At 40.2% G+C, this 22,114-nt stretch overlaps 1 protein-coding gene across 1 annotated transcript in view; it reads right to left on the reverse strand.

The window, feature by feature from the left end:
• LOC122800348 (protein HIRA) overlaps positions 1-22,114 on the reverse strand; it is a 1,504,941-nt gene that overhangs the window by 293,510 nt on the left and 1,189,317 nt on the right. The window contains exons 18-19 of the mRNA XM_044069797.1: positions 10,357-10,518; positions 8,814-8,872 (exon numbers count right to left, since the gene is read on the reverse strand). Coding sequence (XP_043925732.1) covers positions 8,814-8,872; positions 10,357-10,518 — 221 coding nt within the window. The remainder of the gene's footprint in view (positions 1-8,813; positions 8,873-10,356; positions 10,519-22,114) is intronic.

A 22,114-nucleotide genomic window follows, 5' to 3' on the forward strand; every position in this document is an offset into this window, starting at 1 on the left:
CCGTCGTTAGGCTCTGCATGGCTGGGGGTAGTGAGAATGGCTGTCCCTTGTATTGATGACAGGCCTTTGCCCACCATCGAAACTCCTGTTGCAGGTAGGGAATGAGAGTAATCATTGTTTCCAGGCTGTGGCAATGTTGTGTCCAGACACTTTTTAGGTACCATTGAATTTTCCTCATATGCAGTCTTGCATATGGAATTAGTATGATGCAGGATGCCATAAAGCCCAAAGCCTGCAGAATTTTTCTTGCAGATAACTGGGCCTTTGTTGCCATTTCCTTGATATAGGTAGTCAGTTGCCTTTGTTTGTCTGGAGTGAGATAAGCCATCTGGGCAGTTGTATTTAAGCTTGCACCCAGGAATATTATCTCTTGAGAGGGTACTAGTTTTGATTTATTTTTGTTGACTGTGTACCCTAGGCATGTTAAAAGTCTTTTCACAAATGTCAGATGCTGTAGTAGAATGTCCTTGTTCTCTGCTTGCATGAGGCAGTCGTCCAAGTAAGGATATATTTGTATCCCTCTTTGTCTGCAGTAAGCAATTACTGGTGCCAGGCACTTTGTGAAGACTCTGGGCGCAGTAGATAAGCAAAAGAGCAGTGCAGAGAATTGGTAATGCTTTGAACCAGCCTTGAATCTGAGGTATCTTCTGCATGATTGTCTGACTGGGACATGCAGGTATGCCTCTTTTAGGTCTAAAGTCACGAGCCAAGCCTTGCTGCCCAGCATGGGCAGAAGCTGCTGTAAGGTCAACATCTTGAATTTTGGTATATCCAGGAAAGTGTTTAGAATAGATAGGTCCAGTATTGGTCTCCATGCTTTGTCCTTTCTGGGTACCAAGAATAGTCTTGAGTAAAATAGTTGTCCCTGCTCTTGCTGTGGTACTTGTTGAATAGCCCTCATGTCCATGAGAGCTGCAACTTGTTTTTGAGCCTCTGCCCATTGATTTTTTTGGCAGGTCTGGCCAACCGTTTGCCCTTGGCAGGGTATGGAAGTGAAACTTGTAGCCTTGTGACACTATGTCTAGGAACCTTTTGTTCTGGGTTATAATGTGCCAATTTTGAGAAGAAAGTGCTATTTTTCCCCTAAGGGTGCTGCCAGAAGATAACTGCTTGGTGCAGGCAGGGCGAAGTCATTGGGACTGTTTCCTGTATGGTTGTGATTTGTCTTCTCCACTTTTGGAGGTAGAAGCACCCCATTGCTTAGACCTGCAGGAACCTTGCGGCTGTGATCTGCCTCTAGAGCATCTGGATCTGCCCCTTTGTCGTCTGTCTGAGACTGGAAAGGACCAGTTCTTTGTAGGCCAGTGTCTGCTAAATCTAGGTGGCTGTACCTGTAAGAAATCCTTGACCGTTTGCATAGATTTAGCTTTGTCCTCCATTTTCTTTAACACCTCTTCTGCCTTAACACCAAACAAGGTATCATGTTGTAATGGAGCATCTAATAATTTGGCTTTAACATGATCAGGCAGATTTTGTTCCTTTAACCAAGCATGCTTCCTGATGACAGAACCCGTAACAGCAGCCCTGCAGGAGGCCTCCAGAGAATCAAAACCACATTGCAAAGTATACTTTCCAACTTGTTCAGCTACATGCAATAAATCCTGTATTTCTTTATTTACCATCATTTTCTGTTTAAGCAGTATCATGATATATTGCTGATATTTGAGCATATGAAACTGGCAATTTACGACCCTTATAGCCAAGGTAGCAGATGTGTAAATCTTTTTTCCCCATCTATCCAGTGCCCTAGAATCCCTGTCAGATGGGATAGGGTTTTTTGCAGTGGAAGCCTTGAACCCTTTGGGACCCTGAGAAATAGTTTCTGGGTCTGCAGTAGGGTTTTTGAAAAGAAATTTATGAGAGTCAGGGACCCTGTAGTATCTGTCCGGCTTAACAGGAGCTGGAGGGTAAGGTGTCAGGGGTCAGATTATACGCTGAGAACACATCATCTACAATGTCTAACACAGGTGGAATAGCTAGAGGCCTGTGTTGAGGTAGTAAATGGAAGTCTCTGAGCCTCTTAGATTCTGAAAAATGTTGGCCCTCCCAGTGGAAGTGCTCCCTCATGGTATGCAAGGTTTCCCCCAAAAGAGTAATCCTCAGGAGGAGAAGCTGAAGGAATTTATTCTTCAGCATCAGAATCCTCATAGGGGGAAGAGAATATTCCTGATAAGAAGAAATGGAAACCTGATCTGAAGATTCAGTCAGTCTCTTGCCTAGGCCTCTTATCAGGAGGGGGATGGGAACCCCTGATCAAGGTAATTAAGTCTTCAGCCATTTTGAGCATCTGTTTTTTTGGGCATGGAGGCCTGTCCATGTGGCTGGTGAACTTGTTTCTTTGCCTTTAAAGGTGTTTTAGTCTTTGCCTTTGATGTCAGTTTTTAAAGCACTTTTTAAAATGGAGAACATCGACATTTGTGCTGCAACAGAGACCTGGTTCAAGGCAGCAATCACCCCTGCACTACCAGGCTATAACTCATTCCACACCTTTCGGCCACAGAACTTGGACCGAAGCTCCAAAGGCAGTGGCGTTGCCATATTCATAAAGGATGCGCACACCTCTTGACTGGTAGTCCAACATAATGCATCTGAGATACTTCAGGTGCAGCTAATATTGGGTAAGACAGCGAATCAGGTCATAGCCTGCTATAGGTTCCCCAACCATGTCCCATGACTCACACTGCACGTTCCAAAGCACCCTGGAGAATATTAGGGTCCAACCTAACACTCTCATACTGGGCGCCTTCAAGTACTCCTCCAATAACTGGGAAATCTACTCATGCACTAATACACTTGCTCAACATTTCCTGGAATTCATTAATTCCAATGCCCTGGACCAGCTCGTTCTTACCCCAATAGATGTAGCAACATCCTTGACCTGGTCATTACTAACATGGGTGACCGTTGCTCTACAGCAATAGTCAACTCCTCCCTGCTTAGATCTGGCCACAAACTAATCACCTTGGAAATCCACATCCCTCCCACCCCCCGCAAAGGTAACCACCATGAAAAACTTCTCCAAAGCTAACTTTGGGCTCCTAAAAACAGAGGTAGCTAACTTCACGGCACCCATGCAAATGGAGAATAGTTGCATGACAGCCGAATCATACACCAATGCACTGTACAAACACGTACACAAATGCATGGATCTCACCATACCCAACAGAACCAAGACACTCTCCTCCAAAAAAAGGAAGCCAATCCGGTGGTCCCCTTCCATAAACAAACTCTACAACAGGAGGAGGAAACTGATGCAGAATGAGGTAAAGTCCCTAGACTGGAAAAACTCCCTTATCAGCCTCAATTAAAAGTTGAGATCCCTCATCAAATCCTCAAAAACTAGCTATGAAAACAGAACTGCAGCAGATAGTAAAGACAACCACAAGGCCATCTATAGTTATGTGAAAAATCTCCATGGCAATACCCAGATTTGCTCTGAGCTACTGCACAATGGTACCTCCTATACTGAGCCAACAGATATTGCCAATATACTGGCTGACAGATTCAGTGCCAGCTTTACCACCACTCCCCCCAAGGACCAATCACAATACCAGTAGATTGCCAGTCACCCAGTATTACTGCTGCATAGGTTAAAACAGCACTGTCCAAGGCCAAGAATACAGGTTCTATGGAACCTGACAATATCCCTGGCTGCGTTCTACATGAACTACAGAGTGAACTGGCACCTCATCTGTGTGCCTTGTTCAATCACATCCTCACTTCAGGCTTTGTCCCTACCAAATGGCGCACTGCTACAGTCATCCCTCTCCACAAAGGAGGAGTGACTACAGACCCTGGGAACTATCGCCCCATTAGCCCGAGTCTGATATGCAAAGCTATGGAACACATCATCATGGACCTAATAAACAAGGATATAGGGAATCTCCAAACTCTGGATACTACACAGTTTGGTTTTGTGAAGGGTAGGTCTTGGCTGCTCAACTTGGTTGACTTCTCTGAGTCAGTCACCAGAGCTGTGGATGAAGGGCAAGGTGGTTCATACAGCTTACCTTGATCTGGCCAAGGCCTTTGATACCATTCCCCACTCAGGAATCATAGAAAAACTCACTAAGCTAGACATCAACCCCTATATCACTAGGTGGGTTGCAAACTGGCTCACAGATAGAACCCACAGTGTGGAAGTAGCTGACTCCAAGTCAGGCTGCAGACCAGTCACAAGTGGAGTCCCACAGGGTTTGGTCCTGGGTCCTCTGCTGTTTGGTATCTACTTCTCTGAAGTCCAGGCCAACACGAAGGGACTCTGTCTGACAAAGTTCACACACGATTGCAAGTTGGGAGCTATTATTAACTCCCCAAGTGATGCTGAAATCCTACAGAAAGGCCTCACTGAGACTAACGACTGGTGTCAGAACCATGGCCTTAAGCTCAATGCCAAAAAATGAGTCGTCATTCTCCTTGGGAAAAACCCGGTTCCACTGAATTACCACATTGATGGTAGTCCAATGAACACAGAAGGCATTATAAGAGATCTGGGAACACAGGTTGGCAGCAACCTCTCTTTTGACCACAACATTGCCACTGTGGTCAGAAAGTCCTTCTATGTGGTACATCTCATTACTAAGGGGTTTGCATCCAGGAAGAAAGAGGTCATTGCCTCCCTCTACTCTTCCCTCATTAGGCCAATCATTGAGTACAATGCCCCATTTGGCATGTACCTGACTAGATACCTGCAACAACTGGAAGGGCCACAAAAGTACATCACAAAGAGGATCCTAGGCCTTAAACACTTGCCCTATATGGACAGACTCAAAAAAACTCCAACTATTCTCTGTCTCATACTGCCTACTTAGAGGTGCTCTCTGCTTGACTTAGAAAGCCATGTCTGACCCAGCTCTGTTAGAAATGCTATATCTAAAGAAATCCCAATCCCTCCGCACCACACACTCCAGAGACCTCAACCTCATTACCACAATCAACAGAACATGCTGGAGGGGACAGGTTCATAACCCAGAGACTGCCCATGCTATGGAACAGACTTCCCATACATGTCAAGCAGAGCACCTCACTGGCCCTCTTCAAGATAAATCTTGATGAGTGGATGGGAAACAGAAAATTCACCCCAGGTATCACTCCAGTGGCTGTACTCGAGAGCGGCACTGGGAACTAAGGTCGGCTGGCACTATGCCACGGTAATCGTGTGGGCTAGGCTTGTAAAGGCTCCAGGACCATTAGCCTAGTACACACCTATGAACCTATGAAAAGACATTCTAATCAAAAATCAGGTGGAGGTGATGTGACATAGATAAAAGATTATTGTAAGACCTGTGACTATTACATCTTTGATGATAACCCTGGAACAGACTACAACTGTTGGAGTGTGTAGACCACTAAACGCATGCACTGACAACCTAGAAGAAATTCATACTTTTTATGTGTGGGGAGGGGGTGTGTGGATAATAACTGTAACTGGGGGCTTAAATTTATCAGAAACAGTCTGGAATAATATTGATTCTAACACATTAATAAGGAAATTATTTGCAATGTTTCTTCAAGAAAAACTGTTGTAGACTGCAAACAAACTTAACAGGGAACGTAACAAACTGGATATCGTTTTGTGGTGCTAAGGAGATGACTTTTACTTTGTGTTAAGTTTTATTACCATTGATGTGCAGTGCTCCATGGGGTTAAAAACATTAGACTATTGCTAGATAATTCTGTCAAACTGATAACTATACTGATACACAGAAAATTAATAGACTATATGAAGGAGGGAAGAGTTTTCCACACCATGAAATATCCTTGTCTGATGATGGACAGGACCCAAGAGTCCTGGGTTTTCTGATTCCAAGCAAGGAGAGAAAGAGAGGCGAAGAGACAAAGGAGTTAATCAGCCTGGAGAAGGCTAGTCACAGACTAACTGGCTTAGCCTGAAAGAGCTGTTTCTGGGTGGGGGTAGAAGGATCAGATTTAGATGTTAGTTTTTTCCTAGGGTCTCTTACCTTTGTAAGACTGTGGTCTGGCCGGTTTCCTGGCAAAGGTGGTTTTGGTAGAATAATTGCTCTGAAACCTGGGGTCAGGGGAAATTAAGACGTTTTAGATCTTGGAGTTCCTTGCCCTTTTCTTGTAAAGATTTAAAAAGCTCTGCAGCTGAGGTACTAAACAAGCCCTTGTTGTCTAGAGGGGCATCCATGATCTTTGCTTTAATATCAGTCAAAGGTTGGAGCCAGAGCCATGAATACCTTCTCAGGACAGATACAGATGCAGCTGCCCTTGCTGAGGCCTCCATGGCATCATAACTGCACTCAGTTGAGTACCTGATAACCTTGCCCAAGGAACTAAGAAGAGAGGAGCTTAGCCTTGGTGGGAGAATCAGGGAGCTCAGACAGAAGCTTTCCAGCATCTGATAAAAGGGCAAAGGAGTATTTGGCCATATGAATTTGATAATTAATTGCTCTGAAGGCCAGAGTAACAGATTGTCTACATCTTTTTCCTTAACCTTTCCATGAATTTGCTCTCCTTATCTAAGGGAAGCAAGGAGGTAGAAGACAGCAATTTGGATGCCTTGTCTGAAGACAATGAAATGGCAGCAGTGTCTGCAGGGGGCATTTGAAGAGGAATTTGGAGTTCTCAGGCACCTTATAAACTCTGGGTGCTTGGGAGCTGGAAGCTAGGAATCAGAGCTCTTAGAAGAAACTGCAAAGGCATCCAAGAAGGCTGGCAGAATGGGGGATGGCAGATGGAGAGGGGGAATCCATGTGGAAGAGGTCGTAGTACCTCTTTTGTATGTCAGAAACTTGGCAACAGTCCCACTTCAGGATAGTTTCTCCAAAGGAAATATCCTCCACAGGGGAATCCGTGCCATTGTATTCCTCTTCTGGTGAGGCATAACCCAAGGGAGAAGAGATTTGGACTGAATAAGCCAAGGATTCATCTTCCAATGATTTCCTCCACATCTGAGGAAATCTCCTCAGCGGTCCTTTTTAAAGGAGTAGGAGGAGGAAAGGCAGGCAAAAGGAGAGAGGGAGCCGAGGTGACACATAAGGCCATAAAAGCATTGAAAAGGCCTTGGGAGAAGGCCTGCCAATCCAGTGTTTGTTCCTGAGAAACAAGTGAAACATGTTTAGTGTTAAGCTTTTTCTTTTTTGGAGCCTCCATGTGGTGGAAGGTGGAAGGGCCAGACGTCAGCTTGCACTCCACAATATCCATGGGAACATCCTCCCCCACGATGATCTGGGTGACGCCACACGGGCCTTCAGTAATAACAAGCTGTGGTCCCCCCAACGCTTGAGTCGGACACCTGGGATTCCCTCACGGATGTGCTGGAAGTGTCCTTCACTGCCTCCACTGCAGTACCCATCAAAAGAACATCTACAGATACCGGAACAGCCTCTGGGCCAACATCAGCCTCGAGAGAGATGTCCAGATCCGAGGGAGTAGCAGGTACATCAGGCCGTGGCTTCTTGGCCTTTTTTGGTTGTGGCTCGTCTGAATGGCCCAATGCTGCCTCCATATCATGCACGAGACGCTTAAGGCATTAATTTTAAAGATATAATTTCAAGGAAGCTAAACGGTTGTGAAGGGTTTTGGGGACCAAGTCCTTACAGACAGCACATGCGGTATTTGGTTGTGGTCTGGGCTTAGGCAAAATAAGCAAAGCTCGTGCGCGTCCTTATGTGGAATCTGCCTTCCACACTGACACTTGACCTTCCTAGTTGACATGTAATCACCGCCAAACACAATAGCCAAAAAAATTAAAGAAAAAACCCAACTGGGTACTTATCTGAACCAAAGAGCACAACTCCACTGACCAGCGACAGCTAGAGCAAGTGATTGAACAGGCAGCAGAAAAGTTCTGGAAGATGTTCCGTTCTGACTTCTGCTTTATACCCAATGTCTCTCTATGGCCGATTATGTTTGCTGATGTGCAGCATCGCACATACCTCACAGTAACTTTAGACATTTGTATTCTGGCCGGACATTCAAGTCAGGCGGTGGCGGACTCTCCCATGTTATGGATACTGCTGCATATGAATAGAAGGACATCAACTGTTGCAGACTGCAAACAAACTTAACAGGGAATGCAACTTACTGGATACGGTTTTGTGCTCCTAAGGCGACAACTAAACTAACACTCAGTTGCAGCTTCACAAAATAAATCATTAGCAATTCACAATGTAACCAAACACATTTTCAAAAGACAAGAGATAATAATAAAGAGTACAGGCTGACAAATTACTCCAGTACTACTACTCTGATCCGCAATGGATATATTAAAGATACAAAACCACCAAGAGCCTTTGCGCTGCAATCATGGCTGTAATCAGCAAGTCTGGTAGAATGTTGGCATAACTCTTAGGGTTCTCATCATAGCTTGTACTCTCATTACCCCAAATGTCTGCATAAACATAAGAATACTACAGTGGAACCTTAATGGTCGGACAGTACTAAATGTTGATGACTTCACTATAACATAAGAAGGACATCACCAGATCTTGGGGCGGTGGGATGACAGGGAGCATCTTCAACAACATGAGAAATTATTTTCTACCCCTTAAGAAATATTCTGTAAATTACAATGGTATCTCAAAGCTGAGGTGGAGGCACACTTCTACAGCCCAAAAGGTATGAGACACAAAGCAGCAATTCTTACATGACACCAAGCCTACAGAAAACACATCAGTAGAATGTGACAAATAAACAGAGGGCATGCCCCTTGCAAAGATGACTGATTGGGTGAAATGGTGTTTTCCCAAGAGATAAAGTACCTGTCCTTCTAATATAACCCAAATTCAGTTCAGCAACAAAAAACTGTCCTTTAAATTCAAATGAAACAAAATAAAAGGGAATGTTACCTGACAATATAGTATGGAGAGATTCATCCTTTATCAGCACTGACTGTTTCTGGATATCCCTAAAAAGGATGGAAACACAAATACCAAAAGAGAAATAAACAAGTACATGTTTCAGACTTACAAAATCAAAATTTTTTTTCCATCAAAATTACAAGAAATTACAAGAAATAAACTGAATGATTATTCTAGTACAGTCTATGCTCATGCCATAACTTTGTCCACAAGTGCAGCAGATTTGCATTCCTAGTTCTTCTACCTACCTCTCATCATCAGATTTGGGTGTGCGTGCCTGCACGCATGTGCATATGTACATACATCCATTTTACTGATGAAAAAAAGAAATTCAAAGAACAGATGTAAAGTTCAGTTCTTTGCATTGTGATTATGGTTTGTAAACAATGTATATGGTACTTATGAAGATGCAGATAATTTTGCCACAGTACCTTGTACTGTGAGAAACTTCTCTTCCAGTCCGATATGAAAAGGCCTTCTGGTTCATTAAAACTCAGCACATAAATACGTGGTTTCTGTTTCCCAGAAAGGCGCACCAAGCATGTTTAATAAACGACACTGCCATCCCAAGAAGTGACCTTGACAGTGCTGACAGACTTTTCTAGAAAGTCAAGACTGGCATCACAGCATGTTCTGGGTTTGTGAAGCATAGCAGTGAGGTTCTGAACCCTAGTTTCCCTGAGCACCCACAAAACCAGTAACAAGAGCTTCTACTAAACACATGCTTCCTCATATCTGCTGCCTGCAGATTAAGTAGCAAAGTATTTGCACTACTTGTGACCTTGGACTAATGTTCCTTTCTCCTTCAACCTGCAAAATGACAGCTATGCATGTTTGCCTAGAAAACTGCATGAGTGGTACAACACTACAGGCAAAAGGATCTATAAGCAAACTAACAGCACTCTGAGGCTAGTAATACAAGTCCCTCTCCCCAAGGAAGTCAGAAATATACTTAAGATGCAGAAGATAGGGTTACCTTTCAGGGTTTCGATCACTACAGTGAACACAACACAGACAGGCTAGCCTGCTAGACTGGTGCAGAAATAACATGTCCATCCATCTGAGGCTATTCAGTCAGATTCTAAAGGCTAGCAAAGAAAATATGGGAAGATATGGACCAACAACTCTGAGGCTGCTTTCTAATCTCCTTAAGAAGAAAGGCAGCATAACTGTAACAACCTCAGACAGAAACAAACAGGACTGAGAAAATAAGAGCATGGCCGACATCATGACAACAGCAAGACAGAATTAACTAGGTCTACTGTAGAATGCTGATGATATCCATAAGAAACCTTGCCATCAGACAAACTGCACACTACCAGTCGGGAGGGCAATACCTCTCAAGTTTTAGAGAAGGCAAAACAGGTTGGCAGGTTAAGCCCTATGATGACCTTCCTCTTGGAGAGGAGAATACGTACAACTAATCAACACAATTACACAAAGCAGCTATCCTTCCACTTCATCTGAATCACGTTAATTTGCCTAAGCATATTACGTTTATATAAAAATCTCTTCTTAATCATCTACTTACCACACAGACAGTGTTGCACTGGCAGTGAGAGCCATCAGGAAAAAGCCAGCACAGTGTAACGTGGAGACAGGATGCTGTAAGACGATAGGAGGCAGAAGCCTGCGTCCACATGCTGAAAACACTGATAACGTCCGTTTTTCACATGCTATCCCAACCATGTCACTAAAATGAATAAACACTGTTGAACTAGAGTACAGTTTTTTGACCAATATCAATACAGATCTCACTTCTGAAATAATACAGGCTGACAAATCATAAAACAGTGTATGTCAACATATCCCAATACCAATGGGTCCAATACTGACATTATAAAGACAGCACAAGTGTAAAAAAGGCTACATGCTAGGCTCCATTTTTAATCTTGAAAAATAATGTTGTTCTCCTGAAGTTATTTCCTTTTCCTACTAAGGATGAAAATAATTTAGAAATAAATCTAATATAATCATATCAAACTTCATTACACCTACAACTCCCTCATTCTGTGTTGCTGTTTCATTTCATGTGACTGATGTTGCCCAAAACCAAACAGTTGCTCACACTAGACAGTTTTGTGGAGATGCTTATGACAAAGTTTCTCCAACCTGTAAATACCTGTAACTGGAAGTCTGCAGCTGTTCTACTATTTGTTTTACTACATGGTAGTGAAGAGAAAAGAAAACAAGCAATCTCCTTAAAAATGTATTGGGTTCCTTAGCTGGAAGGCATCATCAAAATATGGAATTCTTTGCTGAACCACAAAGTTGGAGAGAATAAGTCTCAGTAGTTCAACAGGCAGCACACTTGTCTGATGTTGGAAGATAAAAAGACCATGGGTTTTATTTCAACACCAGACAGATGGATTTATTTTCAAATATTAACACTGCAGTGCAGGATGGGGGGTGGGGGTTGCACTCCCGAGTGTACCGTCCTTCAGATGAGACATTAAACCAAGGATCTATTTGCCTGAATTGGTGGTAGCTCAGGTGGATGTAAGAGATTCCAAAGCACTTACTGAAAAAAGTAAGGGAAGGTCCCTAGTGCCTGGCCAAATTTCCCCTAGTCTATATGAATAAAACCTCCAGTTTTCCCTTATGAGCAGCCACTGGCCCAGTGGAACTAAAACAAATGAATAAATGTGATACCAAAAATGAATAAACTTATGCAAGATCTGCACTCTGTTGCCCAGAGCCAGATCCAGCACTAGGTGAGACAGGCAGTTGCCTAGGGCCTGCTGCCATGGGGGGTGGGGGGGGGGTTGCCACAACATTTAATTTTTAATTAAAACAATTTTAAAAAATTACATTTCTTCTTTAAGAATGGACTTTGCATCTGTGCGATATCTTCTTTAAGGGCACGTCTGTGCACGTCTTTAGTATGACGCATACACAGGATTTAAACACTAACATCCCGTTGCTGCTTTTGCTCTTGATAACTGCTGCCATTAACAAATGGGAGTATACTGAACTGTTACCTGCTGCCCTGCTGTTTTCTCAACCAGAGAACACAGAACTGGCTGCTATTTGATTTTGGAAAACTATTTGGACTGCTACCATGGTGCTAGACCAGGAGATGGACATTCCTTCCTTCAGCAGGTGCTTGTGTGTTGGGGGTGTAAAATGCCTTAGTTAGGGATGGCAGTTTAGTTAATTAATTTGCTCAGGCTCAAACCCTGTACCTTGGTTACAGCAGACAAGAGTCTTAATTCTGTACACCAACTACAAGACTGCTCATTTAGCAGCAGTGGTGCATTTTTAAGGAATGTGAGTTTCAGTGGGTTTTCAAGGAATGTGAGCTTCAAGGGAAGAGCAATTTACTGTTGCGCATGCTAAGTATGTTTTCAATTTGCAACTGTTTTGTTTAGCAAATGTCTGTCAGTGTTTGTGCTAAAGAATTTGAAATTAGTGTTAGTACCATAATAGGTAGTATATACTTGCCTTTAATGCAGAAGGCTGTGGATTCTACTCCCAGTTAATGTAGATGGATTGCTGATACTGAGGTACGCTTTAAGGGGGGGGGTGTTGCACTCCTGAGTGTCTCGCCCTATGGATGAGATGTTAACAGAGGCCTCATCTGTCTGCATCAGTGGCAGGTGTGGTGAGATCTTTAACATCCACCTGAGCTATCAAAAAGAGTAGGGGGAAGTTATCCAATGCATTGATCAAACTTCCCCTAGTAAAGTATTGCCAAAGGTCTCCAGTGAAAATACACTACTAGGCTAGTGGGACTAACCTGGCCAATAAAGGACACTTAAAATTAAAAATTAAATTAAATACATATCCCGGCCCTCATTATAAAAGAAAAGAAAAAATGGTATGCACGCTGACAATTTTGAACACTGTTTATGGCAACTGGGGACAGCAACAAGTAATGGGACACCAAAATGCCTGCAGGGAGGGGGAAGGGTGGATGGGGATGTTCCATTCCCCTGTCTAGGGTCCCATGTGACCTTAATCCAGTTCTGCTGGTGCCCAGGATGCACCATCAATGAAAAAGCAGTAGACTATATAGCACAAAACAAAAATGAAAGCAAAGCAAGTTATATGTCACACTAGCAAGTTATTTGCTCATGTAGCTTACCTACACCTAAGTTGCACTTGTTTTAGATATGGTCAGTGTTAGCAAGAGTCTGAGTACTGACTTTTTAGTTTAAAATTTCCACCTAAAAATGACTAACAATGGCTCCTGATTAATGTGGGAGGGAGTACTGTAGTTCACATAATTTATTTAGGATGTCTGGTGATGGCTAGACAGAGCAGTACCATTTACCTTTTTGTCAGATTAGGTTTATTACATTCTCGAACCAACTGGGTTACGGTGTTTACTGTTACTTTCATACTGAGTTGTTCATCTCAGAAGCTATTCCAGTCAAAGATTAAGACATGCACAATTACTATTTAATGCCTCTTGGTATGTGACAGCAGGCAAGAGTATGCAAGAGCAACTTCTCTTTGAACCAGACTCAGACTGTTTATGGAAAATAATTAAGAAATTGTCTACTTACCATGATAAACATAGATTATGTAGTTTACCCTTCATTTAATTCCCCAAGTTAAATCCCATTATCATGTGTCTATTTGTTCATGTTATGTGCCCTGAATTCTTCTACTGTAGGTCTTGCTCTTTCACGTATGATTTCTTTACAAAATGTGGTCATATACTTTCCAAAATAATTCTCTTTTTTTAATGAAAGGCAGTTCTGCAGGCAGATATTGATTGCAATCCAGTCTGTTAAAAATAGTACACAGCTAGTCTTACTGAACTTTTAAAACGTCTCCCTCAGTAACCAACCACCCTGAGTGGACATCAACAACATGACCAATAACGTTTCTTGTGTGCTGCAGTGTGGGAAATTCAGAATGCTATTTCCTTTGGATATATTATTTGAAACATGTGACACAATGGAAATTATGATAAATTCTGTGGCTAGAGTGCATTTGAAGCCACATCGGGATGACAGCAGCAGATTCTGACAAGGATAAATTTTGTTACACATGATCTTTACAGAGTATTATGCTGCGAACAACCTTGCTACCAAGTGCGAGCCTCTAAGCTTGAGTGCACCAATGACCTTTCCTTCAGTAAGGAGGGTGCAGAACTTTGGAAGCTGTAGAGAGACTCTTCCATGCTTACCTAAACTATCTGTGAGAACCAAGGCTGCCTTTGCAAGAGGGTCAACTAATAAAAGGTTCACTGTGCTCCTCCTTACTTTTTGTCTAAGACTTTGGGATGAGTGGAATTGGCAAGAAGGTATAGAGAAGTCCCCATATTCAGGAGTTGAAGACATTTACTGCCCATGCCTTTTTTACATTGGTAACTGCTCTAAACACAGGAATAAATACTAGACCATATGATGTCTGGCCACGTACATCTGTAAGAAAACAAAATGAAGTTTTTTCCATCCTTATCAAGCACATAATACTGCTCACCTCCCATATTGTGCAGGACCTTATAGGATTACCCTAATGCAAATGTATTTTTACCAGTCCAGTCTTCAAGACTAGCCTTAAAGGTAGCAAAAGTACTTTGCTTGACCTGTAGTGGCAACTTATTCTATAAGCTGGGAATATGCTGCATTAGGAAACTCTCTTCAGTGAGTTTTGTTTATGTTTTGGTGTAGACTTCGGTCCCTAGAGTTGGTGTTTCTAGAAGCACTGTTTTTGGAAGAACTATTAAGTCAAATAGGATTGGGTCTTTCATGGCTTGAAAAGTTAGACAGTGGTCACCTTGGAGTAGCCAGGAGATGAGTATAAGGAAGATTGTGCTAATCTTTCAGGAAAGTTGAAGGATTAAGACATTTAAATTTCTTGGTTAGAAATCTTTGGGGCCTTTCCAGTTGAGCAATATGCTTGGGGCACTGTATTCAATTATGGGTTGGATAAGGGAAGAATACAGGGATAGAAACTTTAACTCTTTAACTCTTGAAAACATTCCCTTGGTAATTAACTGGCCCACAAAGAAGGATTTCCTGACTATGGTGGAAATGTGATGACTAAATGAGAGAGTTGTCCACATAAGTACCTACATCCTCCAATAATCTTCTCTATCAGAAAGGAGTGACATTTATAACATGAGAGGAAACTCCAGTCTACATAAATAGCTGGCTCACTAAAATGTCTCCTTATGTCTAAATCTATTATCGGCTAGCCATAACCCTGGGGAACCATCATTTATAGCTGTGGATTTCAAATGGTCTAAGACAGGCAAGTATGATTTTCAACTGTGGTCAATTATCACGAATTAAGAATTGTACTTTAGCTGTGATCCTCACATTTGACACTGAAAAGATCTTCAAGCAGTTGTCTTTGCAACAATAACCAACATCTCAGTTACATTCTCTCTTACCTATGTCTTTTTTAGCTTGAAACTCCAAAGCATGGAATTTCTACCAGAAAGACACACAGTAGAGTCGGAGGACTTGGGTACATGAGACCCTTTTATATCCTGAGTTGGTGCAAATTCTCTTGCTCTCCTCAAGGCTGAATTCCTTGACATGGAAGGATGGATGTAGTAAACAAATACATAATCAAAAAATACATAAAAATACATACAAAATGAACAGTAGGAATGTAAATCTAGTAACCTGTGCCCAAGACTAATTATGATACAAGCAGAAACTCATAAAAACACAATTAAGCATAGCAGCAATGATGAAACAATTAAGTAAGAATAGGTTTTTATGCCATCAAGTACCACATAAAAAACAATAATCCCACATTAACGAGAAAGCAAGAAGTAGATGTTTCTAAGGAAAAACTAACCATTAACAGACTAGGCAGTATTAAGACAAAAAGATTTGGTCCAAAGCAATATGAATAAATACACAAGTATGTACAGTATGTTCGAGATATACATCTACTTTTATACAGACACTCAGATAAATTATGTGATAAAGGTTCTTTCTTTACATTTTGTTGATAGGTTAACCCTTAATCATTTTCAAAGAGGACCCGGGTTGGAAAACAGTAGCAAAACATTATAAAAAAAAAAAAATACACTATATGCAAAAGTGGAATTCGGCTAAAAAGAGATAGAGAGAGAGACAGAAAGAATATGCCAGATAAGCAGTTGTAGAGAGATCAAACTTAACTAGACTGGAGGGGACGAAAGAGGAATGGAAAAAAACAAGAGCACAGTTTTAAATAACAAGAAGGGAAAAAGGGCTAGCATGTAGTAGTGGTAACATAAAGGCATAAATGCAAAGGGGAGAGGTGAGCAGAGTAGAATGCTTAGTAGTAGAATACAGAAAAGTAGTAATGGGAGGAATTTTGTTGGTAGTATAGAAATGTTATAGAATGTAACAATATTTGCAGTTTATGTAAGAATGTAAATAATACAGTGTGGACTAGTGTAAATAAATCAAGGGTAACATGTTAATACAACAGTTACAAGTCATACACATGAACTCTCTACAGAACTAGTCATAAACTTTATGAGAAGGTGTTAATCATTAAGTTATGTCATACTTATGACAGGACAATGTTTTCCCAAGGTGGGAATTGCAGGACTGTTTAAAAGCGGGGAGATTAACAAGAATTCACAGTTCAAAAGAGAACATGTTCCAATCTCCTGAAAGGATGACACAAGATGTCCTGTTTCCAACTCTTGTACTAGTTTTGTGAATTAAGAGAATTTTATTATTAGATCTGAGAGTTTCTACTGCAGTGCACAACTTTAATAGGTAGGTTAGAGCAGGGAGTCGATTTTTATACTGTTGCTTGGGTGTGAAGAGAAGGTGGAAGAATCTGCTTTTTTAGTATACTCAGTTCAATATCTTTAATTATGGTACAGCAATATTTATTTATTTTATTTATTTTACTTTTGTCGACCGGGATAGTCCGACTGGATACATGTTCATTTTCAGCGGAGGCCTGAGGAGAAAAGCTCCAAACATACAAACAGATAAATTATAATAAAGACAAGTATAAATTACAGTTTATGTTCAGCAATGTCCAAATACAAATTAAAATCACAATCTCACATTTCAATAACAAGTAAGGTTACAAAGTATTAGTTGTAAATAAACAGTAAATTAATTAAGAGTACCATTTATCATATGGTAGCAGGGGAGGAATTAGTCAGGATTAGAGCAAGGGCATAGCCAGTGAGTTTTAAAATACTGTATTAGGTTTTGTTTGAAGAGGGGAGAGAATGCCCACTGAATTTGCAAACAGAGTCCCTAGCTGAGTTGTTAGCTTTAACAGTTTGTACCAACAGTTTTGTAGATGACCAAAGTGGCCTAGGGTTATTCTAGAGATGGATAATGTTTTTGAGTGAGGTCAATGCAACAATGGGTTGGTTATACTGGATTAATCTAGGGAATTCTAGCCATCCTAAGAGGTTTAGGTTCTAACAGTGGTGTGTCCTACAGGTAGTGCCAGTGCCAAACCTGGCAATATGGTTATAGCAGCTTGAGAGTTTGCTGAGATCAGATTTGCTCAAGTTAGTGAGCACAGGGGAGGCATACAAGAGGGCTGAAGGTAGATGAGTACAGGCAAAGGGGGCCCTAGCTAGAGGGTTAAGGAAAGGTTAATTTTTATATAGGGAGCCAATTTTTTTTATTAATGGTTTTAATTGTTTGATTGACATGCATGTTGTATTTAAGGCTGTTGTCTATTATAACACCTAAAAGTTTGGTATGGGTATCCGGTGATATTATGGTATCATTATTAGATGTTATAGTAAATGAAAATTAAGAGGACTTGTGAGTAGGGGAGAAGAGCAGTAGTTATGTTTTATTAGGGTTTAATATCAGTTGCTGATTACAGAGCCAATTTTCAACTGTGTTGAAGGTTTGCTGGGATAAAGTGAGGAGATCTGTTGGGGAAGAGGCTGAGCAAATCAGGGTGGAGTCGTCAGCGTATTGTATACAGGTTGCTTCTGGGATGACAGTGTGAAGGTCATTGATAAATAGAGAAAAAAGAAGGGGTCCTAATACAGAGCCCTAGGGGACTCCAAGAGTGATGGATAGAAGGGCGGAGAGTTTGTCCTGCCATAAATACAGCCTGCTGTCTTCCACTCAGATAAGATCAAAACCACTGGATAGCATGGTTGTCTAGGGATATTGTTTTAAGGGTATGTAAAAGTAACTGGTGGTTATTACTGATGGGCTGTAATTTTGCTACTTTGTAGTATGTGGAATTAAGATTTTTTTTCTTGGGCAGATTTGCTCATATTACCTATGACTTATCTAGTATAAATAAAGGCTTATCTACACTTTTGACAAGTCATCAAAAGTTAAAAAAAAAAAAAAAAAACGCCATGTGTTCCAAACAAAATAGACGAAAACAGCTGAGCAAGAACTACCACATTTAACTGAGAGCCGACTGCCACAGAGAAACTTAAGGTAGTAGTGACTGACACTGAAAAGTATGACCACAACACTGTGGGTACTAGAATATGTACACTAAGTCTGACACTACTGTAAATTACAGAATTCCTTTTACTACTAATTACAGCAGTCGAGTAGTAATTGTAAATAAGTAGCATGGGAATGGGAATGGGACATGGGGGGGGGGGGATCTTGCCAGTTTTTACTCATCTTCTTCTTTTTTTAGTTCACTACGGTTGACCATCAACCTCCCACTAGCTCTACTCGTCGTCCACTAAGTCTACCAGAGGATGCTGGTGCAGCATCATATTGCTGCTGGGGCGTAAGCCCTAATCTGCCACCCCATGACAGCCTTACAGCAAGGAGCTTGCCAGGGTCTTTACAGTGAGACAAGCTACCTCCTTTGCTCCTCAGGGTGGGCGAGTCAATCTGTTGCTCATTCCCATCCTTTCCCTGTCCAGTCCTTCAATCTTCTGTTTAGCTATTCAAACAGAGGCCATATGGGGCACAGGGAAGTTTAGACCTTTGCTATTTAAAGAAAGTAGTCTCAATTTTGTGACTGCACTTTTCAGTGTGAACATTACTATCATGAGCTTCTATCATGCAGTTCAGTGGCCTCATGACATTACAAGATAATTTTACTAACCTGACAAATTTGCAGATATTCCACGGCCACAGAGTCCTATGACCATACACAGCTTGTCAGGACCCTTTTTCAGGTTGCATCTCCTTTCTGCAGGATGGCTACAGCAGTTAATCCCACGGTAAATCTGTGGATACCCACTCAGTAATCCAGGGAAAGTATGGGAGACACTGTACTATAAGCCTATTCATCAAGTGTTTTATTTAACTGTTGAAGTGTTACGTCTCTGGTGCTACTATTGGTACAGATATTGGACTTGTGGAGAGACAGGAAGTCGAGGACAATCAAGTTTGTAATGCTGCAGTAAGCAAGAAAGAGATCTCCCCTCAAAAGTCTATAAGACACTGGCTACAGGGATAGAACTTCTAAAGCCTTAACTGGTAGCTCAGAGACTTCAGAAATGTAATCTTTTTAGTCAGGAACATCTACGGTCTTTCTAATTGCAAGGACCATTCCAACTTGCTGAAAAAGTACGGACACCACATCTAGCACTTTCATTCACTTTATTGACTGTGAACTTCCTCAGAAACAGTTTGAACTCCACCCCAAAGCACTTTTTATAGAAAAAAACAGTCACATGATAACAAATTTCATATGTAGAATTAATTTTCAAATATCAATTAACAACATAAACCAACATAAAAATTACTATTAAACAAATAAATGTGTTTAGATATAAATGTATATTCACTGTTTCGTTTGTAAGAAACATTTTATAATAATAGTTTCATTTAAACGAGGAACATAGTCTGCTCCTAAATGTAATTGCCATATAGTTTCCTTAAATTCCAAAATAACTTTACTATCACCCATAAAATCATATTTACAAACATTATCTAATACTGAAATGTAAACTTCTTAAAATCTTTACAGACAGTAGAATGTCTACCTAGTGCATTTGTTTGATTTTTGTTCTTTATTGCCAAAATGTGTTCACTCATTCTTTTCTTTAAACATCTACATAATAACTAGGACATGAAAGACACTGGGCAACATATATTACCATTTCACTATTACATGTATAGTAACTTTTACACCAAAAAGTTTTACTAATGTGTGCAAAATAAACAGATGAGGAATTACTTGTATACCTACAGTATCTACAATTGTTGCAAGCGTAGGTCCCTTTAGTCACAATATTTCTACTTCCACCTATATTTTTATTCATTCCCCGTTCTAATAAACTCTTGATGTTGTTTACCTTTTTAAATGTGAAATATGGTCGTTCACCTATAACTTTTATAAGGTCCTGATTGCCCATCAAAACTTTCCAATTATCTACAATGATGTACTTAATACACCACATTTCCTTTGTAACAGGTAATACAAATGCACATGAAAATTCTGCATTAGTACCGTCAATGCTTCTATTTTGTAAATTATTTCCTATAGGAATTTCCTTTTGGTAAAATAAAATAGGACTAGCCTTGCTTTTTCTTAAGACTGTCACTTCTTTTTCTATAGGTTTTAGTAGTGACTTACCATAGCCTGTTGCCCAAAAAAATGTCCTTAAAATTTGCATCTCCTTGATAAAAATATCATCTTGAGATGTCAATCTACTCAACTTAATAAATTGTCCCTTGATGACTCCTTTTTTCATGTGGAATGGAAGTAAACTTTCCTTGTGTAGATATTGATTTGCAAATGTTGATTTCCTATATATGTTACTGATAACATTTTAGAACTATAATCATATGTAAAATGTAAATCAAGGAAATGTATACTATTACCAGACCCTCCTATAGTAAACTTTAAGAAATTGGTAGTACTATTTAAATATTCAACACATCTTCCAAAATCTTCAGGGATGCCCATGCCAAAGGAAGAACAAATAGTCAATGTATCGATGATAAAACAGAATATTTTTTTCAAAAATACTGTTCTCAATAAATTTGGCTTCCCAGTTGGCCATTACTAAATTTGCATAGGCTGGAGCAACCTTTGCACCCATGGCCACTCCTGAGGTTTGCTTATATAGCTGGTTGTTGAATTTTAAAAAATTATTGTCTAAAACCAATTCCATGAGGGTAAAGACTGTGTTAATTTTAGAATTCTCAAACACACTTTTTTTAGTTAAATATTCCCTTAGAAATTCAATTCCTATCTCATGATCAATACATGTGTAAAGTGAAATAACATCTAATGTTGCAAAACAAAAATCTACATTTGTCATATTTAGCTCTCTTAAATGTTCCAACAAATGCCAAGAATCTTTCAAATAAAATTTTGATGCCTGCACAACTGGATTAAGAAAGAAGTTTAACCAAGTAGACAAAGTTTCAGTTTTAGATCTACCAGCCGATATGATAGGTCTAAAAGGAGGCTTTTGATTATTTTTCTGTATTTTAGGAATGCTAAAAAAACAGTCATTTTGGGATGTTCAGCTTTCAAATATGTATAACTTTGGTAATCTATTTCGCCCTGACAAAACATATCAAATAGACAAATGTCTAAGTATAAAAACTTTTCATTAATAAAATTAATATCCACTACTTTCTAAGTATTCTCATCTTTTAGCATATTTTCTATAGAACTGTTGTAATCAATTGTATCCATAACAACAATTTTACCATCTTTATTTGCCTTCATAACTCTTAATTGGCTGTTGTCAATCAAGATTTTCAATGCTTTGGCTTCTGAATCTTCCAGACTATGAATATTTCTATCAGGTTCAATAGCTCTAATAGCTGTTTCACATAATCTTTGAAATACTTGAAGTGTACTCAGTAAAAGTAGATTAAATGTACTTGCTTGTTTAGGGCCCATATTTGGAATGCCACAATTTATATCTTGCATAATGTACTTTAAATTTAATTTTCTTAAAGCCAATCTGAAGTCAATAATAACTCTGGCTACATTAAAAGAATTACAGGGAATAAAAGAAAAAACTTTTTTGAGGAGCTCTATTGTAGGTTTTGATAAAACAGTACCAGACAGGTTTGTGAAGAATCTTCGTGTTCAGTTACTTAGTTTTTTGGTCTTTCTAATTGTTTGATACATTCAGTGAGATACATCCAAATGAGGAATGTTCCTCGTAATGTGGTACACTTGAAAAGTATGGTGGTGTGTATTATCACCAGTGAACTCAGATATATCTGTTGGCCTGTTAATATTTATAAAAATACTTGCAAGAGAAGAAGTGTCATGGAAGATCAGGAGAGTCTGTACCTGTTGATAACTTGGGCAAACACTGAAACTGGCTGATCTAAGCAACTAAGCTTTAATGTACTTTTTCCTTCAAATAATAAGCCATGGATTAGCTAGCCATGTCCCGCGCTAAGCAAGGAGGGTTCAAATATAATTATTTT

Source organism: Protopterus annectens, chromosome 4.part0 (assembly GCF_019279795.1).
Source record: "Protopterus annectens isolate FY-2018-M chromosome 4.part0, PAN1.0, whole genome shotgun sequence".
NCBI classification, from domain to species: Eukaryota; Metazoa; Chordata; order Ceratodontiformes; family Protopteridae; genus Protopterus; species Protopterus annectens.